The sequence below is a fragment of the Arabidopsis lyrata genome (assembly GCF_000004255.2).
Source record: "Arabidopsis lyrata subsp. lyrata unplaced genomic scaffold ARALYscaffold_8, whole genome shotgun sequence".
Taxonomy (NCBI): Eukaryota; Viridiplantae; Streptophyta; class Magnoliopsida; order Brassicales; family Brassicaceae; genus Arabidopsis; species Arabidopsis lyrata.
Genome location: NW_003302548.1, coordinates 14,262,729 through 14,290,657, shown reverse-complemented (window position 1 = coordinate 14,290,657; position 27,929 = coordinate 14,262,729). Strand labels below are relative to the sequence as shown.

The 27,929-nt window shown below is 35.9% G+C and overlaps 4 protein-coding genes and 1 non-coding gene across 5 annotated transcripts; 3 read left to right on the top strand and 2 right to left on the bottom strand.

The window, feature by feature from the left end:
* Positions 1–10,188: 10,188 nt before the first annotated feature.
* On the top strand, positions 10,189–10,670 carry LOC110225788 (uncharacterized protein At4g04775-like). The gene is made up of 2 exons (XM_021015769.1): positions 10,189–10,311; positions 10,392–10,670. Exons 1-2 carry the CDS (start codon positions 10,189–10,191, stop codon positions 10,668–10,670), a joined length of 402 nt encoding a protein of 133 aa, XP_020871428.1.
* Positions 10,671–15,580: 4,910 nt separating this feature from the next.
* LOC9300167 (putative F-box protein At5g51000) lies at positions 15,581–17,586 on the top strand. Its single transcript, XM_021015768.1, is given in 4 exon segments — positions 15,581–15,754; positions 15,757–16,326; positions 16,329–16,606; positions 16,608–17,586. Coding segments are annotated over 4 exon segments (1,104 nt in total). The 3' UTR covers positions 16,690–17,586.
* TRNAY-GUA lies at positions 17,505–17,593 on the top strand. Its single transcript is given in 2 exon segments — positions 17,505–17,541; positions 17,558–17,593. It is a non-coding gene; the product is annotated as a tRNA-Tyr (tRNA).
* LOC9300166 (pentatricopeptide repeat-containing protein At5g50990) lies at positions 17,594–19,832 on the bottom strand. Its single transcript, XM_002864044.2, has 2 exons — positions 19,658–19,832; positions 17,594–19,393 (listed from the first exon to the last, which is right to left on the bottom strand). Exons 1-2 carry the CDS (start codon positions 19,740–19,742, stop codon positions 17,874–17,876), a joined length of 1,605 nt encoding a protein of 534 aa, XP_002864090.1. The 5' UTR covers positions 19,743–19,832; the 3' UTR covers positions 17,594–17,873.
* A 64-nt stretch (positions 19,833–19,896) lies between these two features.
* Positions 19,897–22,940, bottom strand: LOC9300165 (protein tipD). The gene is made up of 8 exons (XM_002864043.2): positions 22,613–22,940; positions 22,202–22,511; positions 21,959–22,115; positions 21,830–21,874; positions 21,054–21,219; positions 20,561–20,925; positions 20,299–20,481; positions 19,897–20,211 (listed from the first exon to the last, which is right to left on the bottom strand). The coding sequence occupies exons 1-8, from the start codon at positions 22,784–22,786 to the stop codon at positions 20,076–20,078; spliced, it is 1,536 nt and encodes a 511-aa protein (XP_002864089.1). The 5' UTR covers positions 22,787–22,940; the 3' UTR covers positions 19,897–20,075.
* Between the last annotated feature and the right edge of the window lie 4,989 nt (positions 22,941–27,929).

Sequence of the window (27,929 nt, the reverse complement as noted above, 5' to 3'; positions counted from 1 at the left end):
TGTTGTGGACTCACTGCCTACTGGAGTGGTTATCAAGGTTTTGCAAATGTCAATGAATGGGGAGGTCATTTGGTAGTTATTGGTTCTTGAAAAAGGTGGATTTCTTGAACAAGAGCTTGTGGGTAATTCTCAGCGCCAGCTCAAGCAAATGATAGGCCCTGGGACAAAAAAAAAATTTTTGGGCCATTATTATATATATATATTTTTTTACAAGAATAAAACACAGAAAAACATTGTTTACAAAGCATAAAGCTACGAGATCATTTTGCAGAATAGATTTATGGGCCCCCTTTAGTAAACATTATATCATTTCTTTATACTTACAAAGAAAAGAAATTTTCAAAAAAGGGACAGTTTTTGACATTTGTCTCACCAATTGACAAAGTGGAGAAAGGGTTTCACGGTTTGACATTTAGCCAGATTTCTGACGAAAATGCTCCTCAACTAGAGACGTTACTGTGCTGATTCGGTTTCTCTGATTTTGTTTATTTGGTTTGTTAATATTTTTGAATTTAAATTAAAAGAAAAAAGAAAAGAAGAAGAACGGCGAAGAAAGCGAAGAGAAAGAGGAGGAAAAAATCTGAGTACAAACCGTTTCCATTCTTCAATCTACTATCTCATTTTGATTCTTCTACTTGGAAACGACCAAAAGGGGGAAAAATTCCGGCGAATTCCGTTTCCATTCCTCTTTAAATCTTTCATTATCTTTCCGTTTTGCCGAGACGACCAAAAGCAAAGAAATTTCCGACGAGTAAGATAACGGAGTACAGATGACGACGAAGAAAAAGAATCTATTGAAGAAGAAGACTCGGCGCCGCGCGAAGGTAGCGAAAAGTTCAAAAAAGGGTGAAGCGAATAGTTCACCGGAGAAGGGAATCGAGATTCCGAGTCCCCCGCCGGAGCCCGAGAGCACAAGTCAGGGTAAGTATCTGTAAACACCGAAATCAAATTTAATTGGGAATGGGGATTCAGGAATCCCAAATATGGGGATACTGATTTCGAATCGAGGATTTATTTTCTGGGTTTTCAAACTAAATCGATTTTTGCGCCAAAATAGAAAATTGAGAAGATTTATGTTCTAATCTATGTACGTACGCAAAATTGGAGTTATTAATTTTTCTACTTTAAGTGATTTTGAAAAAAATGCGTGGCCTACTAGGGTTTATTCGTTATAGTGTTCGTATGTTAAATTAGTTATGGATATTAGAAACTGACATATTTCCTATTACACATAACTTGCAGGAAGCATGGATCCGATTGAAGAAGGTAATATTGGTGAAGGATGTGAAGAGTTACCGCCGAGGCTTTTTGCTCTGGATAAGTACCCTACTGAAACGAAGATCAATGCGTATTCCAAACCGGAGTACCTTGCTGATATTGCAACAGCCCTTAAAGGAACTGAAGAAATGGCTTTTCTCCTATCTTCTCCTTTTGGGGAGCTCTTTAATATCCCTCCTAACATGGTATCATTTTCTGGCAAGCTAGTTCTTGGCTTGATTTGCCGTCAGTTAGTGACCAAAAAACGTTATGAGATGTGGATGGTTTTTGGTGGTCATCCACTGCGGTTTGGATTAAGAGAATTTTATCGGATAACCGGTTTGGAGTGTGGGAAGTATCCGAAAAAAAAAGCTGTGGAGAAAGTGGTAACGGTGAAAAAGGGATGTACTACTGTGTGGAAGACTCTATTTGGTGATAAGTCTCCAACTATTGATGATTTGGTCGTGAGCTTGAAGACAGAGAAAAAAATGCCAGGATGGAAGAGACTAGCATTAGCGCTGATAATCATTGTTGATGGTGTTCTAATCTGTCAGAAGCAGCGAGTGCGACCTGTTTCAAAGACAGTTGAGATGACGAAAGACCTTGATTTCTTCTGCAAATACCCATGGGGAAGGCTTGCTTTCAACCGTACACTGGACATGATATCCAGATTCAAATCCGCTAAAAAGATAGAAGATGTGATAATTGGTTGCAAGCAGCAGTCTTATATGGTCTATGGCTTCCCACTAGCGCTGCAGCTTTTTGCCTTCCAAACTATCCCATCTCTTCGTAAGCTAGTTCCTTCTTCTGCAGATGTAAACTTATTCACTCAGAGGTCAATCAAGAATCTGGCCAAAATGCATCCAATCCGGACTTCCAGTATCTTGGAGTGCGAAGCTGCAGATCAGGTGTGTACGTTTTCTAATATACGTACATCGGATGATAATTTAATACGTACATTCACTATGACGTTAAAAACAAAATCTTATAGGTGGATGTCACCTATATTGTGGATCCAGAGGATACTGATTGTCCTGAATCCTTAGTATGGAAAAAGGAAGTTGAGGATCATAGAGTTGATTACATTTTGAGCAAGCTGATAGATGGGCACAAGTGGTCCGAAAACACATGGGTTGGAGGTCATGATGAATGTCCAAAGCAGCTGCGGCCAGAAGAGAAAGGTAAGCATAAGTACAAACGATTTTCTCATTTATGAAAATACTCCTCTAATATAAAAACATAAATAAACTCAGTTGGTGCAGTCAGGAAGAGGCAACTACGGCAAAGAGCTCCGGTTGCTAATAAAAACAGAAAATTGATGTTGAAGCTGAAGAGAATGACAATGCTGGGGAAAGTTTAGAAGATGAGAGGTTTGATAAGTATGTTGTTGAACTGAGGCGGTGTATGAGGAGGCAAGAAACACAAAGGAACAAACTACATATGGAATTAAAAGAGTTCATCCGTGAGGAGATTTGTGCTGCTCTAAATCCAAAGGGCAAAACACAAGTACAACCTGAACCTTCCAAGGTATCAAAGAGCCCTATTAAAAAGGTGGACAAGCCAATGGTAAAGAAATCCAGAAATGTTCATATTGGAACAAGGAGATCTCCTCGGCTGAAGAAAATGAATACTTCAGAAAACAATGTTGATGATGTACCTCCACCTTCTAAGAAGGTATGTCGTGTACGTACATTATGTTTGCGAAGATAATGTACGTACATACATTATGTTTGCGATGATAATGTTTTTTATGTTACATGATGTAGAGAAAACTGCCCCAGAATCTGCTAGAAAAGAAGCAGATATGTCTGACAATGAAAGTGCTGGACTTTATTATAGTGGACCTTCTGACGAGGTATGTCGTGTACTAGAAATAGTCACAGAGTGTAGTACTGTACGTACATAAACTATAAATATGTTTATTTACTTTATTTCAGGACGAAGTCATATGTGATGGTGGTGAATATGACAAAGGACCGCTAGATTCAGCTTCCAAACAACAAGATAAGTCTGACACTGAAATGACAGACATTTCTGAAGATGATAAGGACGTGTTTCCTGCTGAGGAACACAAAACTGGAGATGATGAGGACGTCTTGCCTGAGGATGAAACCAAAACTGGAGATGATCAGGACATGTTGCATCAGGAGGAAAGCAACGTTGGAGATGATCAAGAATTGTTTAATGCTCCTAGTTCCCCAAAACGTGGAGCTGACAAATTGGAGGTATGATCAAGTCAATGTTAAACTTTGAGTGGCAGATAATAATGACCTATCCCTTAACTAATGAGTAATGCACCAATTGTACGCTTCTCCGGCTGATGAACCTACAATTGCTGGTCAGAGGAATGCTGGAGGGGCTATTGGCGTTGATGGCAACCTTAGTTCTATGCCTTCACCGTCTTCTGTAATCGTATACACTGTAAGTTACTTATATGTTAGTACAATAAGTTCGTTCCTCATTAATGTAACATAGCAACAAAGTAAAAATTATGTTTTCATCAGGTACTAACAGAGTTGGGAACCTCTGTTGATGTAACTGCTGGTACCAATGTCATCGAGGTAACTGTGTTTATTAAATTAACTTATAATTTCTATACACATGATGTACGTACATATGCGTTATTGCGTACATATAACTGATGGTGGTGTACGTTATTTCGATAAGGTTGAACCAATGGTGAAAGCAGATATTATTTTGGGAGGAGATAACAACACTATCGTTGATGAGGCTAGAACAACCGCATCTGCTCCTCAAAATCTTGTAAGTCTATATATGTTATTTACATATCATGCAATGATTTCAATATAAGCTTTCTATTTGTTTGATTTAGTAATTATATCTATTTTTCAAGAGGAAACAAAAAATGATTTTGATGTGGGAGTAAGTGAGTCTCAAAAACCTGAGGATGTTGTCCCCGTAAAAGAGAAGAAATCTGTTAAACGAAGAGTTACTTTTGAGGATACAGAGGATATAACCACCTCTACCACGGAAAATCAAGTAAGTTATAGAGGCTGTTGTTAATAAATTATATACATATATCTTTAAGGTTTTAAATATGACCGTAAAATAATTTGACATTTTTTTTGGTGCAGGAGGAACCGAAGAAGGATGCATGTGTTGAAGGAAGTGATGGTCAAATTCCTGATGATTCCAAGGATGTCGAGATATTAATTGAGACGAAAGAATCATCATCAAACTCTGCGTTTTTAATCAAGGCCGGAAATGAACCATACAACCCATTAGAGAAGGTGAACGATGCAAAATTCTAGCTTTTAACTGATATCATCAATGGACCAGATGTGTAAGAATCTCTAACTTCATTAAATATCATATACTCTTTCTTTTCACTTTAAATGCAAATCATGTATTTAACTATGTTTTGTTTGCTCTGACGTTCAGGGTCCACACAGTTTTTGGATTACGAAAACTAGAGAACCGGTTTTTCGCCACCCTTGCAGAACCTGGTGAATGGGTTCAATCTAATGTACGTATTGTTGGTATACGTCCACATTTGTTGATATACGTACACATGTATTGATATACGTACACGTTATAAGTACACAACATCATAGTCGTGTTTACATTTTCAGCACTTGGAAATGATCGCCCTCATGATGTGGCACAAGAATGGAGAACATATGAGGAAAAGTCGGGCAATTGTTTTGGATTCATTACTCACGTACGACCTCTCACGGCGTGCAAATGAATTCAGTCGGTGTAAAAAAAAGGAGAGTTTCAATTGGGGTGAACTGCTCTACGAAATTGCAAATGGTGAACGCATTAACCGTCAACCTAAGCTCAAGTGGCTAAAGGACGTCGACGTCCTTTACGTCCCTTTGAACTGGTCACAAGAGCATTGGATTGGTCTCAGCATCCACCTCAAGATGCGGCATGTCACTATCTATGACCCCCTCGTAAGTAAAACCCGGGAAATTGTTGTGAAGACTCGGATGCAGCCCATCCTGGCTATGATGCCTTATCTATTGAAAGCGGTCTGCAAGGACTATGTAGGTCAGAAGTACTCTCTCGACCCTTTCACATACTTTCGGGTGGACTGCATTTCTCAGAACCCTCGTACCGGAGACTGCGGTCCGTTCTCGATGAAGTTTATGGAGCTACTGATGCTTGGACGCTCAATGGAAGAGTTGCAGACCATTGAAGAGGCTGATATGGACAACTATCGTAAGGGGTACGCTGTTGACATCTTCGAGCATGGTGTAAGGTCTCTGACCTAATGGCCGTGTATCTGGTGTTATTAATATCGTTTACAACTTCTGTTTTATCTAAGGGTTTTGTGTTTTTTAACAACTTTTGCATTTGCGTGTGGGCTATGTTTTGTTTCAAGCACTCTAAACTTCTGCCTTGCGGTGTAGGCTATTTTATGTTTATAGCACTCTAAACTTATTTTATGTATTTTGAACGTATCTCATGTTTTAATCTAAAGATCCAAACATAATATCTAAAAATTCTGATGTACGTACATATGTATGAAAATTAATTTATGTGTACGTACAGACTAAACATATATGGCTACCACAAATGTATATAGTATTGGAGAAAAAAAATTATTCAAAATAGATAAGGTTACATATAGTTAATTGATTTGACATTGCTGACGTATTGGAACTACACTTATTGCTAATCTCATTGAATACAACTATTATCTTCCCAACTAAAACTTTCACCTCGCCTATTTAAGTGGATAAGATTGATGGGGAGTTCCACACCTCAATCCAAAATATGTCAAATCCAAATATACATGACGATGTCCTAGCCAAGATTGCAAAGATAATGGCTCACAAATGTTGGTGGTACCTACAACCTCTCTTAAGATCAAGCCCTCGTAGAAGAGACATTGTATACCGGCCCGATGTACTCGAAGATGCAAATATTTACAGTTTGTGCAGCGATCCCGATGACTTCCATGCAGCTGGTCATGATCCAAATGACATCCACACCGAAGGTCGCTTTAGACCTTTCTTCAAAAGATGTGTAGATGCTGGAAATCCAATAGCTATCTATCATGAAGGACTGCGTCTTCTAACACATGAATCTGACATAAAGGGAGCTATAGTTCTATTACAATGCAATGTGCCTAATCACGCTGATGCAACACTTGCGTGTGCGATCCTCTCCATATGTGACGGTAACGCGTACATGGGCGCTGAGTATCTTCTAATGTTTGAGAGAAACCATTACTCGTTGCAGTCAGAAGAAACTCGAGACATGTGTGAGGAGTTGCTAGATGAGATTAAAAAATATGGCCTTACATACAACAACACTTATGGTGCAACATTTTCTTACCCTGAGTTTCGTGGATTTAACATTCCGCCTTGCGCGATGATGTGTTACATCAGGTCTGGTCCCTTTAAAAATGTGTGCAACGTTTGCTATTTATGGTGGTGTGCTAGAAGAATTAGCCAACTCCTCTAAGTTTATCTTTGATGTTACATGTTATTATCTATATTGTAGTGTGCTTAAAGTTTCATAAATATAGTACTTGTTGTTATAAATTTGAATGAGTTTACACTCTTTCACAAATATCTAAAATAATTGAAAAGGGTATTAATTTCATTGTATACTACATATGGAATGTATCTTTCATTAAAGATTTTGTCAGATAAAAGAAAAAAATGTCATATTCAATACGTACATGGTTTAGTTTTAAATGTACACACTTATAAGGTAGATTATTTGTAGCAAATTTATCAATTAATGATCTACCTATATTGATTTGACCCCTTTCGGGGTAGTTATTAAATACATTTTATCTTACTTATATAATGAACACATTTAATATTTCTAAATGCTTCTAACAACTAGTTCCAAATATAGACGTACACGGTAGAGCTATAAATGTACACTGTTAGAAGGAGATAGACTCATTCAATAAAGCACTAAATACGTACCTATACTTTCGTCCTAATTTCGAAAGATGTATCGTTAACCAGAGGTGATGTGACATCACATTGAAGTAGTTCAACTTGTTGCCTTCACATACTTGGTTATAACCCTATATATAATGAAGCCCTCAAGTCTCTTTACACACAAATCTTTCAAACTCAAAACCGATATAATATTCTCAAAAACAAATGCCTCTCCCAACTCCTCCTCCGACCGAGATGTATATTGCGGTCCTGCTTCTAAACCCTATCAGTATACTAGTAAACTACCTTCCTGTATCTCAGACTCCAGTCGACACCCTTAGGAACCTGGTGAATGCCGTTGACTTCAACTCCATCTGTATGGACGAGTTTATGACTTGGCCGCATTTCATTCAGCCCGATTCTCCTTTCCGACCGTATTTCGACATCTTGTTGGAGAGGGGATCCTTGTGTACGCAATACCTTGAAGGAGTAAGGCTTTGTACCAACTTCCTCACCGTCACTCATGGTATAACGATGCTCAGTTCGGTCTCTTCAGCCGACCCATATGCGTGCTTCGCACATGCCTTGTTCTTAACAACGACGGGCAGCTACACTGAGTTCATCCCGGTAAATGCAATGTTCTGGGAAATGATACAAAATTTCCAGGCTGCAACCACCGTGGGAGAGTTGGTGATGTATCACATCAGTCAACTTCATCTTCAAGGGCCTCCGCTGTGGCAAAGATCGTGGAGGTTTGTCATCAGTCCGCCATGTATCGGACGCTGCACATACGGACATTCCTGCCGCAATTGTTTTTTCTATTGGTACGCTCGAGAACTATGCATTTTCTACTAGAGGTGCGATGGTTATGAAGGAAGAAGCATGCAATTTTCCCACTTATGACTATGCTTCCGCTGTGACCTTGACTTTATTTCTTATAAATCTCTACCGTAATAGTCTGTTTATTTCTATGCTTTGTAATTCCCTTTCCAGGAGTCTTGCTATGAATGAATGAAGTTAACCTTAGGTGTCTGTTTATTTCTATGCTTTGTATTTTCCTTTCTAAGGACTGTTTTTATGAATGAATGCAATCTACTTTTATGAATTAAACATATATGAATAATTAAACGTTTTGTAGTTGTACGTAATATGTATACGTACATAGTAGAGAACACTAATATTATCGTACTCATCCAGGAAATGGAAAATCCGAAAATGTTATAATATGTACGTACAATGCTGGAATTAGTCATTACGAACGGACACTTGTCAAGAATTTTATGTTAATGGTACAAAAATAAAAAAAAATTAGGCCATATATTTTTAAGTTTGGGGAAAAAACAAACTAGAAAACAACAATATTTGTTTGTTGTTATAGCAACAAGAGATTATAGAAATAGAAACTGTAGTTGTTTTTAGAATACGAAAAAAATCAAAGCAAAATGCACGCCTTCGGACTAATAAACCACCGTTTTTATCTCTTGGACTTCCGGGATGTCCGGATCAGCAAACAACTTTGATACAGAGCCATGACTGACAAGCTTTGGGTTATTTCTCCCGGTTACCCTCCAGCAAACGAGTGCTACCACAATATTGCGACGAGTATAATTGCGGAAGTAACTTTGGAAGTCCAAAGCTTGTTGATTGTGGGCTTCACATTCCAAAACTTCGTTGCTAAAGTAGAGGGAAAGATAAACATGATCAGCAAAGTAGGAAGTAGTTTTATTTGCAAAGGATAGAGATACGTACTATCTATCTTTGATCTTGAAAGGAAGCTTCACACCGTAAAAGTCTTCGGTGATTCCGCCAACCTCCAAAAGCGCACCAACCGCATCTGGGGTATAAACCAAGATATTATGTTAACCATTGCCAAAACATTAAGTACAAATTTAAAAATACACAAGTCTAAGGTAAAACTACTCACCGACCAACACATTTTTATCAACCGTCTTCTGAATAATGTAGTCGAATTGAGTGAAATCATAAAAATTGAATGCGTCCCTTCGCAATGCGTTAGTAACAACGGTCCGATCTAAAAACCAGATCCCGTACTCGTGCGTTGTTGCTTTCACTGGGTCTGCATTTTTACGTACAGAGAATGATGTGATAATTTCCACTCATTTTCTTTGAGTCGATCCAAGTAAAAAGGAGCAAGACGACGGTCAATGGTTGCCTCTATGCGTGAGCGGGAACCCTGCAGATTATGATGAAAAAGCAAATAAGATTTAAGCAAATGGGTTGTATGATGGTAAAAAATTAGGGGAGATGGGGATATTACCGATTCATCTGCCAAGATGAGTCCGATTTCGAAAACGTTAGGAGCAACAAACTTCTTAAACACTCGGACGACAAAGACACAAATTGTCCACCCAGTGATCATTGGACACAATTCAGAAATGGTATGATATCCGTCCATGATGATAACACGGAATGTAAGCACAAGGGGTGATAGTTTGTGTTTGACAGATATAAATCGAGATTTGACTGGTGTTTTCGAGAGATAGCAGGAACGTGGAAAACAAAGCAAATAAATTGGGGCTTAAATAATAAAATTTGGAAACAAAGCAATGGTTAGTTGGAAAGGTGCAACGTTTGGAAATAAATTGGGGCTGACTTGTATTGTAAAACGACGTCGTTTCACAACTTGGTCTAAAAGTTTTAAAATGTATGCAAAATTGGGGTTTCGAACCTGTGTGCCTTCTTGACTCTTCCAGAACCTTATACCAATTGATCCCACAACTTTCATCGAACATGTCACAATCATTTTAACTTATAAACCTTTACAGTTTTGGGTTTTCAAAGTAATCAAACGACGCCGTTTTGAATTCGGGGAAAAATAAGAATTCTAGGGTTTCGAATTGAGAATCTGATTTCTCATTTCTTCTTCGGCTTCTCCGAAATTAGAGTGAAGATATGGGAGAAAATCGCAGAACAGAGAGCTTAAGAGAAATTGAATCAGAAGAAATCGTCATTTCGCTAGCAGGTAACCATGTCTTCCTCGACCTTCGATTTTAATGAAGAAATGAGACTGAATTGGTGAAATTTGCTGGGTAGTTGTGAAATGGGTGATCGATTAAGAGGGTTCCCTAAGAATTGTCGGTGCGGAGAACCTATAGTGATGAAGACGTCAAACACTGCTAGAAATCCTGGCAGATTGTTTCATGCTTGTCCTTTTGGAGACAATGTAAGTGGCTAAATTCTGGAAATTATTGTCTATATGTGTTTTTGTGTCATATAAGATATGCATTTAGCTTGGTATGTCAGGATAATAGGTATCATGTGTTCAAATGGACGGATTCTTGTATGGTGGAAGAGATACAAGACTTGATAGAGAAAGTTGATAACTTAGAAGGAACTTCGATTACAATGCAAAAAAGCTTCAATGCGTGTGAATCAGAGATTGAGAATCTGACGATGGAGACGCGTGTCTGTGAGGCTGTGATTGAAAAAGAAGTTGCAGAGTTGAAAATTCAGTTCCGTAGCTTGCAGAATATCGTGGTGTTTGCTTTGGTGTTGATTTTCCTTTTCAGGTTTATATTTTGAATCTATATGTATTGTAGTGAATGCATGATGTGGGTTTGTACTAAAAGAATGATGTGTTTTGAAGTATGAGAATCTATATGTATGAATGATGTTTGTGTTTGGGTTTCTGTAATGATCGATAAGAAAAAGAGGAAATGCGAAATCGATTTGAAAAATACACTAAAAAAATGTGCAGGTATAAAAATCCACGGACCAGAAATTGCGGATATGAAAATCCCTTTTCCCTTGTGTAACCGTCTATAACCGTTTCATTTATAAAGTATACGTACACGGGGAAGCTGAAAACGTACACAGGCATACGTACAACGAAATAAACTTGGATACACAAAAAATACATAAACGTACACTGCCAACACTTTGCCAAAAAAAAACAAACCTACAGAGCTAAATTGGATTTTTGCAAGTCTTCTTGTTATGATCTTCTTGTCTACATCTTGTGCAGAGATTCGGATTTAGTCTTTTCTGTCTTTTTTTCTGAACGTGAGAAACAACAAAAGTAAACAAGAAAATCATGTATATAGACATAGCATAGATACGGTCAATAACGTACAAGGAAAAATTATATAACTTACCCGGTTTTCACCCCTAGAAGGTATCCTTTTGCTGGTTGGTCTCTCGGGTGGTCGTCTACTGTGAGGAGGAATAAGTATAATTTCTGAAATATTTTGAGGGATGACAACATCCTTTGGATCCGCGATAGGTAGAATCGGTTCTTGAAAAGAATCGGAAAACGTTTGAATGCTATACCACCAGCCAACAACAATCTTCGGATTAATCCCAAACTCTATTGCAGCTGCTAGACCGTGTTCACATGGAATTCTTAACTTCGTGTACCTAAGACACGTACACGTACACTCGTCGAGTACGACATGGAAATGCTCACCAGACTTGCTTGTAACTTGATAACTCCAGGGTCCAGACATCTTCACTGTGAATTTCCCGGACTTAGGTAAATCTTGGAGAAAACGCTCATCAACCTCAGGCGTCACTAAAGATTTACATTTAGCCACTTTTTTCCGCCTAGCTGCGAACCACCGCATAAGGACCTCTCGAATGAACTCTATCATGTAGACAATCGGATATGCTTTTGCTTTGGTTAAGACGTTATTCATAGACTCTGAGTTGTTGCTAGACATGATATTGTACCGTTCCCCTTTGCAGTGAGCTCTTGTCCAATGCTCAAATCCAATTTCTTCCAAGTATTTTGCGCATCCAGCCCTTCTGCCCCTTAACTCTGCAAAGTATTTATCAAAATCCCTCACCCTATATGCTTTTCCGGCGCTGAAGAATAATCCCGAAACACCATACTTACTATAATACGTGGATATATTTCGCTCAAGGTGTACTACACATGCTCCATGATGAGCTTTCGGGTACACAACACTGAGTCCTTTGTAAATAGAAGAATGCCTGTCCGAGACAATCATTAAATCTTCACTGTCTGGAACAATCTCAGCTAATTTATCAAAGAACCAAATCCATGAAGCATCGGTCTCCCCATCAACAACACCAAAAGCTATTGGAAATATTTGGAAGTTCCCGTCTTGGGTACATGCTATTAGGAGGACACCTTTGTAACGACCTACTAGCTATGTACCATCTATGACAACTACTTTCCGCATATACTTAACTCCTTTTATGGATGCCCCGAGAGCTACAAATACATACTTAAATCGCTGCTTACCATCAGCTTCAGGGGTAGAGTGGAGGTGTGTTATTGTCCCAGGATTAGCTGCTTTAAGAAGATACAAATAAGTTGGTAAAAACCTGTATCTTTTGATATCATCCCCTCTTACATTTTCAACTGCCACCTCTTTAGCTCTCCAAGCTGTAGCATATGAAATCCGAACATTGAGATTATTTAATAGCAACTGTGGTAAATCAACAGCTCTCGGACCTCCTTGCGTAGAACTGTATCTACTCTTCACTACCTCTCCGAGAAGTTTATAGTTAGCATGTTTAGCGTAACCCTTGCGAGTGTCGATGTCACATGTATGGATGAAATTATACCTTGTGATTTTGAAACATTCTGAATTCTTGACAACCTTTGCAGACAAATGCCACCGACAATTTTCATCCACACAAACCATCTCCAATCTTCTAGGATCAGACCGAGTTTGCTTGTAGCAAAAGCAAACTTTGAGTGCAAGATAAGCCGTAGTTTGTTGTATGACTTTCCTGTTCATAAACACACCACCCACATACAATGTCTCACCAGTCGTACTAATTTCAACTTCTGTAGAATCACATCTAACTTTGGCTAAATCATCAAATACTGGAGCAGCATCATTATCAAGAATCTCCGGCTCTCCACTATGTAATAAAGAAAATCCATTATACACTTCGTAAGCCTCAACCGAGGGTTGTATACGGAGATCAGTTTCATTTAAGACACCAGTTTCTGAACCTCCGATATCCAAATCCACACCAATCTCTCCATTGACTTCGTCTCTACCATTAACATCGGTATCCGTATACGTAACAAATTCATCTTCGCATCCTGTGTCTTGTACACATTCTCTAGTGTACGTACATTGGAGCAATCCATGTTGACACGTCCGGGTTGAATTCACAGTGGGCTGGGTGTCACCCAAATTCCCACTTCCTTCTCCTGTACGTACACGTTTACTTGTGTTCGTACACTCTTCCAATAGACGACTGAATTCTCCTGCCGGTTCTACGGTCGGTGGAGTGTCACAGACGTCCTCCTCAACATGGCCAACTCCATATTCTTCTACAATCAAATCATTCCACTTGTTGTAATTGTAATCTTCACTACTACCTTCACTGCCGTCTATAGTAGGGTCGAGGATACTTCCCGCACTATATCCACCACTGGCATCGTCATCTATTTCAATGTTTTCGTCGCTGTCATCCTCTGCATCTTCATTTGTTTTTTCATCCTGTACGTCAGTTTTCTCATCTACATCCGCATTAGTAGTGGCATCTACAGTTCTACTGAACGACACAAACAAGTTGACACTTGGATCCCCAACACGAATCAGGAAAAATGTATCTAAGCTCATTTGATTGTCAATGTAGACAGGAGGGCGTGTACGTTCTATCATAATTGACATATTTCCTGGCATCCAGTAACTAATTATTGGCTGCCATTCATTGTACTTCAAATTGAAAACCTCACATAATGTACGTGCCAAATCCGTGTACCTCATGTTTTCTCTAACACGTACACACTGACCATAGCTTCCTTTCTCAGGTTCAAATTTCCATTGTTCTTCTGTTATTATCCACTCACCAACCATAATAAATACTGAAATCTCCATTAACATCATGCATCATAAATTCAGGAGAACCCCATTAAATGCAACTGAGAACAACTTTTATAACTCCAACTAAAAAAAGACTTTGCATCTCCTCATTTAACATTTATTACAGAACAAATATAGAATGAAGACAGGAATAAATGATCAATTTCCTGAAGTTTTGTATCCAAATCAATTTTGTTTTCATTGAAAGTGTATGTAATACCTCAAATTTATATTTACAACTTCATTACTTACCATGGTCACTGCTTTCTCGCCTGCAAACTTTGTTAAACAACAAGATCAAAATGGCCACAATCTCATTCCTTCATAGATATTTAGGGGAAGTTTGTGTTTTTTCTTATTTCTCTTTACAAAATCTAAACACAGTACGATTATTTGATTTAAGAGGATTAAAATAAAATGTAATGATGAGTTTGCATTGATTACAGTTGGAATGAGTCATGTCTCAACTTTTTCAGCATTTAAAACATTTGTGACAACATATTTTATTTGTTTTATTCGTTCGGTGTACACTGTACATCCGACGGAAATATTAAAAAACTAATCAATTGTAGCTAATGAGATACTGTGTACGTAACCAACTCGCCTGACGATTTCGTTCGCTGTCACTGTACACCGGTTCGGCTACAAGGGCATTTTCGTCAGAAATTGACATAATTATCAAATGCTGAAAGCTAATCCCCACTTTGTCAAAACTTGAAAGAAAAACTTAAAAGTTGGGCCTGACCCGTAATTAACCCTACAAAGAATGCAAATATTTTTGGGCCCCCTTTAGTAATTTTTTTTTTTTTTTCTGTTATACTTGCACATATATATATATATATATTTTTTAATGTTTACAAAGGAAAAAAAATTTGTGTGGGCCCCCTTGGTTTGTGGGCCCCTGGGAGTCGCACTGTTTGTCCCCCTGTTAAGCCGGCACTGGTAATTCTGGTCGATTAAGCACATTCCTCTATGGGTCATTTTTTTTTGTTGTATGAATGTAAAATTTATGCATCAAAAGCAGATTGCTTAACTGGTGGTGAACTCTTTTTTTTTTTTTTTTTTTTTTTTTTTTTTGTGCAAAGAAGTGGTGGTGAACTCTATGTGTCATTACCATGGAAGTGGTGGTGAACTCTATGTGTCATTACCATGGAAGTGGTGGTGAACTCTATGTGTCATTACCATGACCACCAGAAGTTCATTGTGATTTCAGTTTCATGCTTCTCAATTTCACATATGCTTCTCTCATTGAGAATGTTATAGAGGTCACAAGCACATGATAGAATGGAATACGAGAATTAGAAGTCTTACATTCTGGTTTAATGTTACTTAAGTTTATGGTTTACTATCTGGTTTAATGTCTTGTAAGAATCTAGTAGCAACAATCTAGTTGATAAGGAATTTGGAATTAGCAAGCTGAATTTAGTAGCAACAATTTTCCTCAAATATTCCAAAAAAAAAAAAAAACAAGTAAATGACGTATTTATTTTTATCTTTTTTTAAAAAAAAATGTTAAAGGGCAATAGGTATGTATGTATTTATTTATCTTACCATTTTTTTTACTATATATATATATATATATATATATAAAGTAGTGTGGCAAAGCGTAAAAGTTAAAAACCCTAATCCCTATTTGAAAAAATGTCGATGTCTGATCTTTCCGGCCGGGATTTGGTAGAAGAGATACTCTCTAGGGTTCCAATAACATCTTTGAGAGCAGTGAGATTAACTTGTAAACAATGGAATGATTATTTATCCAAAGATCCGAGCTTTACAAAAAACCATTATGGTAAAGAAGCCAAGGAGATTATGGTACGGTGATCATGATATATGATTTCAAGGCTTGTTTAATGAGCGTCAATCTCCATAATCACAAAGACTTGGCAGATCCATCTCTAAAGAAAATAGGTAAACTTAATCAAGTCAAAATAAGTCAACTACTGTTTCATTGTGATGGTTTATTGTTATTGATGTTATGCAACGCTAAGGATAAGTCTAGGCTCATGGTTTGGAACCCGTATTTGGGCCAAACCAGGTGGATCCGACCTAGAAACAACTTGTGTATATTAGACATGTTTTATATGGGATACGACACAAACAACAACCACAAAATCTTGAAGTTCTCGTCTTTCCACCGTGAGTATGAAATCTACGATTTTAAGTCTAATGCATGGAGGGTTGATGTCACTACCGACTGTAATATATATCGTTGGAGTACTGTGTCCTTGAAGGGCAATGCTTACTGTATTGCTCATGAAAAGTTGAAAGTAAAACTATTTTTACTTTCTTTTGATTTTACAAGTGAGAGATTTGGACCGCGTCTTCCTCTTCCATTTCACTCTTGTCCTGAGGATGCTGTAATTCTATCTACTGTTAGGACAGAGAAGCAATTGTAGTGTTATTTACGAAGTGTGATACATATGAGATGAAAATATGGATTACAACTAAGATTGAGCCCAATATAGTGTTGTGGAGCAACTTCTTAAAAGTTGATATGAGACTATTGACTGAAAGATTTTGGTTTCCATATTGGATTTTCTTCGTCGACGAGAAGAAGAAAGTAGCAATGATTTGTCATATAGACAGCAAAACGTGGAACAACTACAAATCTCACATGGTTGGAGAGAATGGATACTACAGAGAAGTGAAATGTAGAAAACCCGAAAGTTATCTACATATGTGCTCTTATGTTCCAAGTTCGGTGCAAATCCAGTAAAGTTCCAGTAGTTGCAAGAGGCAAAAGAAAATGAGGAGATTTTTAGTCTATTATTACATAGTTTGCGATAATAACTTTTCATTCATTTATGTTTTTCTTCTTCCTCAAGTGTTCTCATGTCTTTTTGAACAAGACTGGTCAGTCAGGTTATGCTGATGGGAAACTAAACTTTAATATATATATGGGTCAATGAACTTTTTTGGCTTTTCATGGTTCTTGAACATAATCTTGTATTTGTGATATTGAGAATTACATTTCTTCTTGATGGTCATGTACTTTTTTTATTATTATGTTAAATTAATTAATCAACAAAAGAAAAAAATTACAAAGAATTTGTTTATAGTGGAACCAATTTAGAAGACAAAGACAAATGGGAGAGAAGGTTTTGTGCTTCTCCTGCAAAGGCCGACACAGAGAAGTCCGAGAGAAGATCAAGTTCGTGTGGAGCACCAACGCTGCATCAAGTCACCTAGCTTGAAGCCTGGAGGATAATGAAGCGAAGTGATGGGATTGTACATGATACGGGAGAGATGGAGAGCCGATGTAGATGCTTTAGCTCATTCCTTTCTCTCCAAATATGATAAACAATGGCTTGAAAACAGAGGAGGGTTTAGTCAGTGGTGTTGTACCTTCTACTGTGCAAGGATCAATGTGTTTCATCCCAGTCCGGTGTAGCGCAGGATCGGAGAAGTGAATTACATATTGCCATCCGAGTAGTCTTCATGATCATGGTCCAGTGAAGTTTTGATGGTGCATTGTGTTGTGTTGACGGATTAGAGTATTCTTGCAAATATGAGAAGATTTACGTATAATATGATTATATTTGAAGAAGTTGATTGAAATCACAAACCGACCTTAGCTCAGTTGGTAGAGCGGAAGACTGTAGTTGTTCACAACAGATGATCTTTAGGTCGCTGGTTCGATTCCGGCAGGTCGGATTTTTTTTTCTCAATTCTAACATTTCTTTATTATTACCCTTATACCCTCCGATCCAATACACATTACTGCCACTTTAGTAGGACAAAATGGTAAATCACCAAGTTTAGTCCATAAAACTTTAACATTCCCAAAACTTACTAAACTTTCTCAATAGTTCAGAGTGCATCTATCTGATAACTCAGCTTAAAAGTTCCTGTAATATTTCGGTTTCTTGATCGTTCCTTTTGCGAGTTTGCGAAGAAAGAATGCAGATAGAAAGCTTTTGTAGAATTGTCTCTTTTACCAATAATCTTTGCAAGAACACAACCCATCTTCAAACCTATGAAACCGTATCCGATCCCGCATTGTAATCACTCTATTCAACAACTTCGACACTGCTTTTATCCAGTTGTGGCAATCACTACACATCCGTATATTCTTCTGAATTCTAATTTCTGTTCCTGGACTACTCTTCAAGATCACATATGCCAACGCAAGCTTTTCGCTGTGGTAATTCAAGTTCTCCTCTTTCTCTTCTTCAGAGACATCCATCAACACCAAATCCGTGTCAGACACAAATCCTTCAGACTTAGTTTTCTGTATCAAACCTTCTAGTACTTTGTATATAGCCTTTGTTTCTATATGAGATGTATCCCCTGCCTTAAACCGATGTATCACCCCTCCAAATTCCACCCAACTCTTTCCTTTTGCTTTACGGATTCCTTCCTTAGTCATCAATTCTCTAACCTTTTGAGCACTCTCCCATTTCTTCGTGGAGCTATAGATGTTCGAAAGCAACACATAGTCTCCGCTCTTTGCCTTTGAAAGATTCTGTATCGCAATTTCTCCTAGCTCGGGATTCTTAAAAGTTCTAGAAGAACTAAGAAGAGACCTCCATATGACCACATCTGGCTCAATCGGCATTGATTCTATCAACTCATACGCTTCTTTTACCTGTCCTGCTCGGCCTAGCAGATCAACCATAGCCCCGTAGTGCTCTAACTTTGGCTGTATTGAAAACCGCCGACTCATTAGACCAAAGTACTCTTTCCCTTCTTCAAGCAAACCACAATGGCTACAAGCCGTTAAAAGCCCAAGAAATGTTATTGAGTCTGGTGAAACATGTTCCGCTTCCATCTCTGAAAACACTCTGATTGCTTCTGTGGCTAGCCCATGAGTAGCAAAACCCGTGATCATCGCGTTCCAAATAGACACATCGTTCCGTTTAACACTACAGAAAACCTCCCTCGAAGTTTCTATATCTCCGCACTTTGCATACACGTCGACAAGTGCAGAAGACAATATTGCATTAAACTCAATCCCACCATCAATCATCAGAGAATGCACCCACTTCGCATGGTGTAGATCTCCAAGACGGGCACAAGCAGCTAAAGAGGAAGCGAAACTGAACTTATTCGGTTTAAAATCCGAAAAACTAAGCATATTCTTAAGAGTTTTCAAAGCTTCTTCATACTGAACATTTCTAACATAACCACCAATCATCAAATTCCAGGTGATCACATTCTGATCACTCGCGTTACGAAGAACCTTCTTGGCCAAACCGGACTCTCCAATTTTCACAAGACTCTCAATGATTAGGTTTGTGTTACAGACACCAGGAGACAGAGAGAGGAACCAAAGAAGAAGCCGTCGAGCAAGATATGAACGGTTGCAGCGTCTATAAGCTGCAACTGTGGAGACAAGAAGAGATGGATACGTTCCGTACCCAAGTTTAAAGATATGAGCATGTGCTTGAAGAACACATTTAGAATTTGAAGGAGCTTTGCATGATTCAAGAACTTGTTTCAACATCCGATGATCTACAAAAGAAAGCATGAAACTTTATAAAGTGAATTTTAGCACAATTCACCAAACATGAATCAACATATGCCAAGAGCTCCAAATTTCAAAAAGAGAGAAACTTTAAAGATGAATCAACCCAAAAAGCTATGTAAACACCATAAAACTGGAGATTGATGATAATTAGATAAACCCCAGACCAGAAAAGTAAAACCCTAAGAAACACCAGACATGGAATCCATCCACAGAAATGTCTGATTTGGATACAAAGAAGAGATTTTTACCGGTGAGGTTTGAAGCGGAAAGTGACGAGAGAGAGGTGACGCAGAATCTTCTGACTCCGGAGACATTAATGGAGACTCTCTGCATCTCCAATTGAGGGTGAGAACAAAATCCGCAAATTGACGAGAGAAAAAGACAGAACTTTGAGATTTCTTCTGTTTTTGTTCGACCAAAAGGTTTGGTTTTTTTTTTTTTTTTTTTTTTTAAATCTTAGGTGTTTTGTTCTTTCGTTCTGCAGTAATGTTATAATAAACGAATCCTTAATAAATTGAGAGTTTAATACAATCCATATGGGAACGATGTTTATGCCTAGAACTAAGAATTGGTACGATGACTGATAAATATTAAGCCACCTGAACCTGTATCCTCAGATTCAGATAATAAGAAATGAGGAACAAAGACATGAGAACTTCAAAAGTTTCATGAGATCTTGTGTAGACCAATGTTGAGATCAGAAGATATTGAGATGAGAAGTGGTTGAGAGTAATGCCATTCCGCTTTAAACACTCGTTTCTGATGCGCTTTTATCGATTGTGTTGGCTTACGAGCATTGTACCTATCACAATTCACAAGTGAAACAACAATACAATCACAATCCAATGTGTGTGTAAACAGAGAGCCATTGATGTTGTGAAAGAGTTACCTGATGTCAAAAACATGGATGACTGGGTCTACTGAGCCTGAGGTTAGGTATAAACCATCAGGAGACCAAGACTGGTTTATTAAAGCTGATTGTGATTCACTACTGTCTTGCTTCCACCCAAACGAATGCAGTTCGGTTTTCCTTAATCTGATATCAAACAGTCGAAGCTGTTTCTCGGGTTCCCTGACATTACAATGTCGAGATTCTTCTTTAGTAAAACCGCTAGCAAAAATGGAAACCATATTTGATAAGTTCTTCTTACCCGGATTGAACCATGAATAGATTGAAGTCACAAGGATTAGCGAGAATGCTCATGCATTTATAGTCTATTTGATGCTTGTAGTCTGCTCTACCGACTTGAACATCAAACCCGTATATTCTCTTGTCCGCTCCAACTGATAAGACAACATTCTTGTTTCTCATCCCATCCACTCCCATTACGGCAGCTGAATGTAGATTCCTGTGTAAAGTTTTCGACTTCCATTTGTTTTCTTCATCATCACTCTCGTTCCATAGAACAACAGCGTGATCACTTCCCCCAGTGACAAAGCAGGTACTTTCCCAAGGCATGAACTTAATGTTGTTGATAATCCCTTTTACGTGAGGTTTATTCTCCAGGAAAGTAACCTTCACCAACACAAAAGAAAAGTACCTAGTTTGAGATACTTTCCAAAAGCAAAGAACTAGTGTGTTGTGTTGGCTTTGTCTTTGTTATCAGAAACTTCATGTACTAAATGTGGTGCAGTAACAATTACCCCGCGTGTCTTGTTCAGATTTAAGATCGATATCTGAGAATCCCCATCGTCTGCAGTGTATACAGAGAAAAGGGTGTTCCCAGAAGGGTGCCAGGCCATATCTTCTGCCCATCTTCTTTGTTTTCGAGATAAACAGTCGGTAGTACTAAGCAATGATGCAGCCAATCTGAAATTAAATAGACCGCACAAAAATATAAGAAATCACAACAATTGGATTCCCTACATGGAAAGACACAGTCAATATCTATGAGCTAATTTTGGCTCTAAATCAGGTTTGCATTGTTTCTTCCTAATTGGGATAGGACCATTGAATTTGAATTCCTGTCAAGATTTAGCTAGATATCTGAAATGTGTTCCATGTGTTCTGGTTATTAAATATACTCATCCTTCTAACAAGCTTCTTCTTTTGTTTAATCCTTGTTTGGTATAGACAACAAAAAGAATACTCTACCATAAACAAACAAAAATCGGGTACAAATGCAAAGATACTAAGTCATTAGTGTTTCCCCTTTCAATTAAGTTAAACCAAAGGACTGGGTTTGATATTCATAAGTCAGTGCATATGATTCTATCCAAATCTGAGGCCCTAAACCCAGAAGATCTAAAACAAGTAAATTAAAGTCATCATTTTTATCACCTCCAATAAGAGACTAGTCCAAACTAACATCAACAGAAGAAGTCTGTTTATAACAAACTTGCTATAAAAACAAACAATCGGGTAAATCTATAAACAATCCACAGAGACAAGAGAATAACTATAATGGGAAAAAACCCACCTTCCAGGCTGCAGTTGCCATAAACTGACCATTCCATCCAGAGAACTTAATGATACATGAAAATACAAAGACAGATATTAGATTCAAGAACCCATTTTAAACCCACCAGCAGACTAAAGAGTCTTGTACCTTGTTGCAAACAACTGCTCATTTACAGGACACAAAATCAAGCTTCTTAATTTCCTCTTATGCTGACTAGAGATTTGGTTGCTAGTATGACACTTAATTGTAGTTGGTGAAGAGTTTCCAGCTATCAACCGAATCAACTCTTTATGCTCCTTTTGCTCTGCAATAACAAGACACAACAAAATCAGTCAAGACTAAAAAAACTCTCAAATAAATACAAGAAAACAAATGTTCAAAAGTGGTTACCAAATTTCCTCTTCATCCCTCTATCTTTAACATTAGGACTATCACGAGATGTTTCAGATTTTTGCTTCACAACAACAGTCTTAGCCTTGGATACACTACTACCACAACTACTTCTGGGATGATCAGAGCTATCACAAGGTTTTAGAGTCTTGCTAGGTGATGGAGATGCATAGTCTTCACTCACATTCACATTTCTAAGAGTCTTCAATGGTTTATTATCTTTCTTTGCACTAATAGATGGAACTGAAACTCCACGAAGTTGAGCTAACTTGGCTTTTGAATTCTGCAAACTTCTTTCTGCTTCAACAAGCTAAGAAACCCACCAATCATTCAATCATTTCACTATGGATAATCTAGAAAACCAAAATAGAAACAGAGAAAAATCAAAACTTTGAAGAGAGAGAGAGAGACCTTGTTTTGGTAATTAGATATGTGATGGTTAAGACGCTCAATTTCATTAGAACGATGCTCTACTAAAGCAACAAGAACTTCTTCTTGCTCTTCTTTGCAAGAGACATTAGCTTCTTCGTCTTCGTCATCTTCTTTGAGTTTGGGTTTCTTAGGGTTCGTACAAAGCTCACTCATTTCTGATTCCAAAACTTGTGGGTGGATTGGTTCTTGTGTCAACGACAAAATGGGATCTGAATCGTCTCTTTGATTTCGACAAAATTGTGCTCTTTTGTTTTAGAGACCCTCACGTGGAGAAACAAGCTCTCATTGGTATGAATGGAATGAAAAAATAAAAAGAGAAAACACAAATTAAGAGAAGAAATAAAGTAAATGAATAGCCTATGTTTAAAATGAAAGGAGGATTATATATTAACTAAATCTATTTCTTAACAATTAATTAAAAATAAGATAAATAGCTTTAATGAAAAGAATGTCATAACATATAATGGAGAATATCCAAATTTTTCGCTGGTTAAAATTTAATTTTGTGAATTTAAATATAATAGGTAATATCGTTTTAAAAAATTAGTTATTAATGTTAATATAAAATAAAATTTAGTCAACTGAAATATTTATTTGAAATTTAGTTTGTATTTAGTTAAATATATCAGCAAAAATGATTTGATAATCTTGAATTAAAATAAATTTATGATACTATTTTAACAAAAAAAGTAATCTTATACAAAAATATTCTTTATCGTCATCAGCGGTAATAACTGTTCTGATTTCTATCCAGCAACGATGACGCAAAATTATGATTCATCGAGTAGCTTCCGAATCTGTCCCTACCTCTATCATACATAGTCGTCGGATTGTTTTCTTTTTAGTTTCCACTACCGGTAGAAATTTCTTGGAGTTGAATATCTTTTGTTTTGTATTAATAGTAATTCATGCTCTTTGTTTTATATTTTGTTATGGATAAATTTGGAGAAACATCGTAGAAACATAAACACAACAACAATCATAATCTCGCGAGATCTTGAGGGCTCACGAGCCACCCATCTCGTCGGCTGTCGCAACAGGTGCCTCCTCTTTTTTGCAATCGGTTTCTTCTCCTCTCTCCTCTGTCATTGATGTAATTGTTTCAGTTTTTTGGTTAATTGTGATTCATTGAGTAGCTTCTGAATATGTCCCTGCCTCTAACATACATAGTTAGTTCGATAGTTTCCTTTGTCTACTGCCGGTAAAAAAATTCGTAATTGTCTTTTATTTTGTTTTATTCCATGAGGCGATGAACAAGAACAACCACACAAACGTACATTTTGACTATGGTGGATATTATTTAGAAGAGCTTGAGTGGATTTCAAGAAATTCTATACGTTTAAGACCTCATCTTTGGAGAAGATAACTTTTGAAATTGAGTTACAGTCTATCTAAAGCTTGAAGAAAGTAATACATTGTAGATGACGAAATCATACCAAAATAAATCTGAATCAGTTGGTTATTACTCTTTTCCTATTAACATTTACAAATTAATTATTCAACAATCACCAGACAAGATTTTATATTAAAACCTAGATTAAAGTTTTTAAGGTGTTTTTAAACATGCGTGTTTATCCGATTAGAGTATTTAATCAAAAGTTACAAACATACTCTTTACTAGATTTTAACCCGCGGTGTATCGCGGGAAGATTTAATTTTAAAGTTAGTATAAAAATATTTTGTAAATTGTATTTCCTTATAAGATATTTATTTATATTATAGTTACAACTGTTATTAAGTAACGGTATACCACGAGTCCACGAAACAATTATTAATAAACTGAAGATTTAATCCGTATTAAAGCGATATATAAATATTGACTCAAATTCGTCCACCATATAAATTCTTTCCGAAATATAACCCGTTCCGTAATTTCTTAACCCGTTCCGTGATTTGTTTTTATTTTAAAATTTAATAATTATTTATTATATATAAAAGTTTACAAATCATATTATTCTCTAAGACATTTATATTTTAATAAACTAAAGATTTAATATGTATTAAAGCGGCATGTTAATGATATTTTAAAATTTTATAAATATTGTTATTAAGTAACATTATACCACATGATAATTTTTGGTTTTATACAATCTTTTCTAAATGAGACTGATTTAATATGTCTAATATTTGTGGTATTAAAAAAAATAAGTATTTAATCCGTATTGAAGCAGCGGATTAATGATATTTTAATCTTTTTATTATTGTTGATTCAAAAACCCGTCCCGCCAAACCAGTCCGGCCAAAAAACTCATTTATTTTATTAATGTTCTTATTTATGATATGATTTTGAATCATTGTCTAAATATTTTAATCGATGTATAACGTTGAACACACAATTTCGTCAATTGGATAATATATGTCCGTTTTTAAAATTTTGAATCACAGTAAATGCAGAAAAAAAATTGATTTTTTTTACTTTATGTATTATATGATGATTCAAAAGAGTTAAAAACAAATCAAACAATGATGATAGGAGAATCATAATTATAAATCTTAATCAAATCTTCTAAATATCTAAATTATTAAATATGGAATATCCGGTGTATGAGTTGGGTTAAATATAACCCGACCCAACAATTTTTTTGTGAAGGATTTTTTGAAACGGGTCGGATATCCAAATAACCCGGAAGCATTTTTACCCACCCGTCACCAAAGTGACTACAAAAATACTAGTATAGATAAGAAATTAACAAATGGTCATAGTTGTAATGAGAATTTTATGTTCTTTTTAACAAAATTTAGGTTAATTTAAATTATGTAGTACTCCCCCATTAATAGTAGTAGGATATCACAATCAACTTGGGTTTTCACTTTTCATTTGACAAAAAAATTTGACCAATTACAATCGATACAATATAACTAAGCCGAATTGAACCAATACGGACAAAGGATAAAAACATAATAAGAATGAGTTAAACTTTTCATACTTCTAAAAATTACATAATGGCCTATTCTCGTACTCTACATTTTCATGATATACAAAAGATACAAATGGAAAAAATAAAAGCTTCAAAGTTGTTCAGAAATGATGAATTTTGCCTTGGGTTGTGGTGATGATTATGTTGTTTCCGCATTTTCTATTTTTCACATGAGTGTCCAGCTCTAGCCATGCTCAAACAGAACTATAATAACGATAGAATGGTTCAAGTAATGGAAAAAAGTAAACACTAAAACAACTACTAATTATGTATTGTTTGGAATTTATTTGACGACACCCTCATATACCAAATATCTTAAAGGATTGGACTTCTTTTTGTGATATTAAAGTTTGGGTATGGTCGAAATTTAGATATGAATCAGTTGCTCCAAATGAACAACTGACTCATATCCAAACTTAGTCTATACCCAAACTATGACATCACCAGAAGAAGTCCAAGGCACAAAATCGACGGAGAACAAAGATTTGAATAATGGGTTCGAGAGTAAATGAAGCAGAAAGCTTTAAAGAATAGAATTAGAGAAGACGAGAATACAAAAGTTGGCATGAGTGTGAAATTTAAGAGATCTTTCCATCTTTTTATATGATAGATTCAAAAGTCAAACAAAGTAAAATAAAAATATATTCAAAAAAAAAAATTTCACTAATAGATGTTTTCAGATTTTTACCCTTTATTTGACTATATTCTATTATATGATAAAACTCTCATTGGTTTAAATTTTGAGATTATAGAAACAAAATATTTTCTTTCCTTTTTGTAAATAAATTGGCATAATGAATTTTTTTAAAAAATTTGACTTTGACTAGAAACTTATACAGTATAATAAAATGGTAAAATGAAGAAAGTGTAATATTTTATTTGACATATATAATAAGATGGTTGAATAATAAATTAAGGGGGTGTTATTCAATGGTGGAGTTAAAGTCAATTCTTTAAGGTTTAGATTTGTTTTCTGATATTGGTTTTAAGAATCTGTTTGTGTGGATTTCAAAATCTCTGCAGTATATCTTGGATTTTGATTCTAATAATTTACTCATGAAACTCCAAAGAGGTTTCATTTGAAATGACTTAATATACAAAGATTTTACAAGTCATTTAGTTTTAAATAACACTGGATTTTACAAACCTTAAATGATTGACTTTAACTTCACCATTGAATAACACCAAACTTTTAAAATCTAATGAAGTATAAGATCTAATAATACCAGATTTTAACGTTAGATTTAGAATCATTAGTTGAATAACACTGAATTAGTGTTGGATTTCAATTCTATTAAAATCCATCAATGAATAACACCACCTAAGAAAGAATCTTTAGATTATGACCAAATCTAAAAATCTAATCACCATTAACTGTCTTACATGATTTGACCAAATCTAAAGATTATTTCTTAATATTCTATAATCTTATTATACAAATAAAATAAAAATAAATTTTCTGCATTTTACCATTATATTAGATAAATTTCAGTCAAATTTTTTTTTTTTTTTTATTTTGTCATGGCAATTTATTTACAAAAAAGTAAATGCATATTTTGTTTCTCTCTTTTTTTTTTTTTGGACAAAAAATATTTGGTTTCTAAAAATCCCAAATTCTAGACAAATAAGAGAAATAGCATAAAATTGAAAAATACAAAAAGGATACAATCTGTGAGACTTTTCAATATATTTTCTCTTTATGAACTTTTGAATAATTATATTGGAATTAAGTTATATCAAATTTTTCATCAATTATATATTATAAACATTTTAAAACATAACAAATTTATTAGGGCTATTCTTAAAAATACCAAACAATTTTCTTTTCTTTCAGGTACCACAAAATATTTTTATAAATTATGTTTACCATATAAGAAAATTAAATTTTGAAGTAGATCCATGTCGGATCTAAATATCTTGTTTTTCAATATTAAAATATTTAGATCCATATCCGGAAGTTTCATATATCATATTTCGGATCAGAGTGGCTTAGATCTCAGATAATATTTCCACCTCTAAATATATTGTACATTTATCAAATTATGTTATTTTGTTGAAGATGCTTTATATTAAATTTAGATGATTTTGTACCACTATGAATTCTTTTTTATTTTCATTGAAAATTCATGAGTCAAAATAAAAACCATCAAGCAATCAAACTATAATAGTAAGATAATGAATGGTATTAGTAATAAGAAAACCAAAAAGTTATGCAAATATTTAAAAGAATTCAAATAAAACTGAATGAATGTAAAAGATCTTAAACTACGTTTTATTAGCACATACCTTTTGCAAAAGAGATGTAATCGGATTTGAGGTTTCTTCATTGATGCGATCGAATAATTCTAAACTTTCATAGGATATGTAGTCGTTATGTT

Bases quoted from the DNA above. Each gene is read 5' to 3' on its own strand.
- LOC9300166 (XM_002864044.2), bottom strand. From the start codon at position 19,742: ATGCAGAGAGTCTCCATTAATGTCTCCGGAGTCAGAAGATTCTGCGTC. The intron at 19,394-19,657 runs GTAAAAATCTCT...TTTCTTTTGTAG, and splicing joins TTCCGCTTCAAACCTCACCG to ATCATCGGATGTTGAAACAA.
- LOC110225788 (XM_021015769.1), top strand. From the start codon at position 10,189: ATGGGTGATCGATTAAGAGGGTTCCCTAAGAATTGTCGGTGCGGAGAA. The intron at 10,312-10,391 runs GTAAGTGGCTAA...TTGGTATGTCAG, and splicing joins CTTGTCCTTTTGGAGACAAT to GATAATAGGTATCATGTGTT.
- LOC9300165 (XM_002864043.2), bottom strand. From the start codon at position 22,786: ATGAGTGAGCTTTGTACGAACCCTAAGAAACCCAAACTCAAAGAAGAT. The intron at 21,875-21,958 runs GTACAAGACTCT...TGTATCATTAAG, and splicing joins GAGCAGTTGTTTGCAACAAG to TTCTCTGGATGGAATGGTCA. The intron at 21,220-21,829 runs GTGGGTTTTTTC...ATTTAATTTCAG, and splicing joins TGGCAACTGCAGCCTGGAAG to ATTGGCTGCATCATTGCTTA.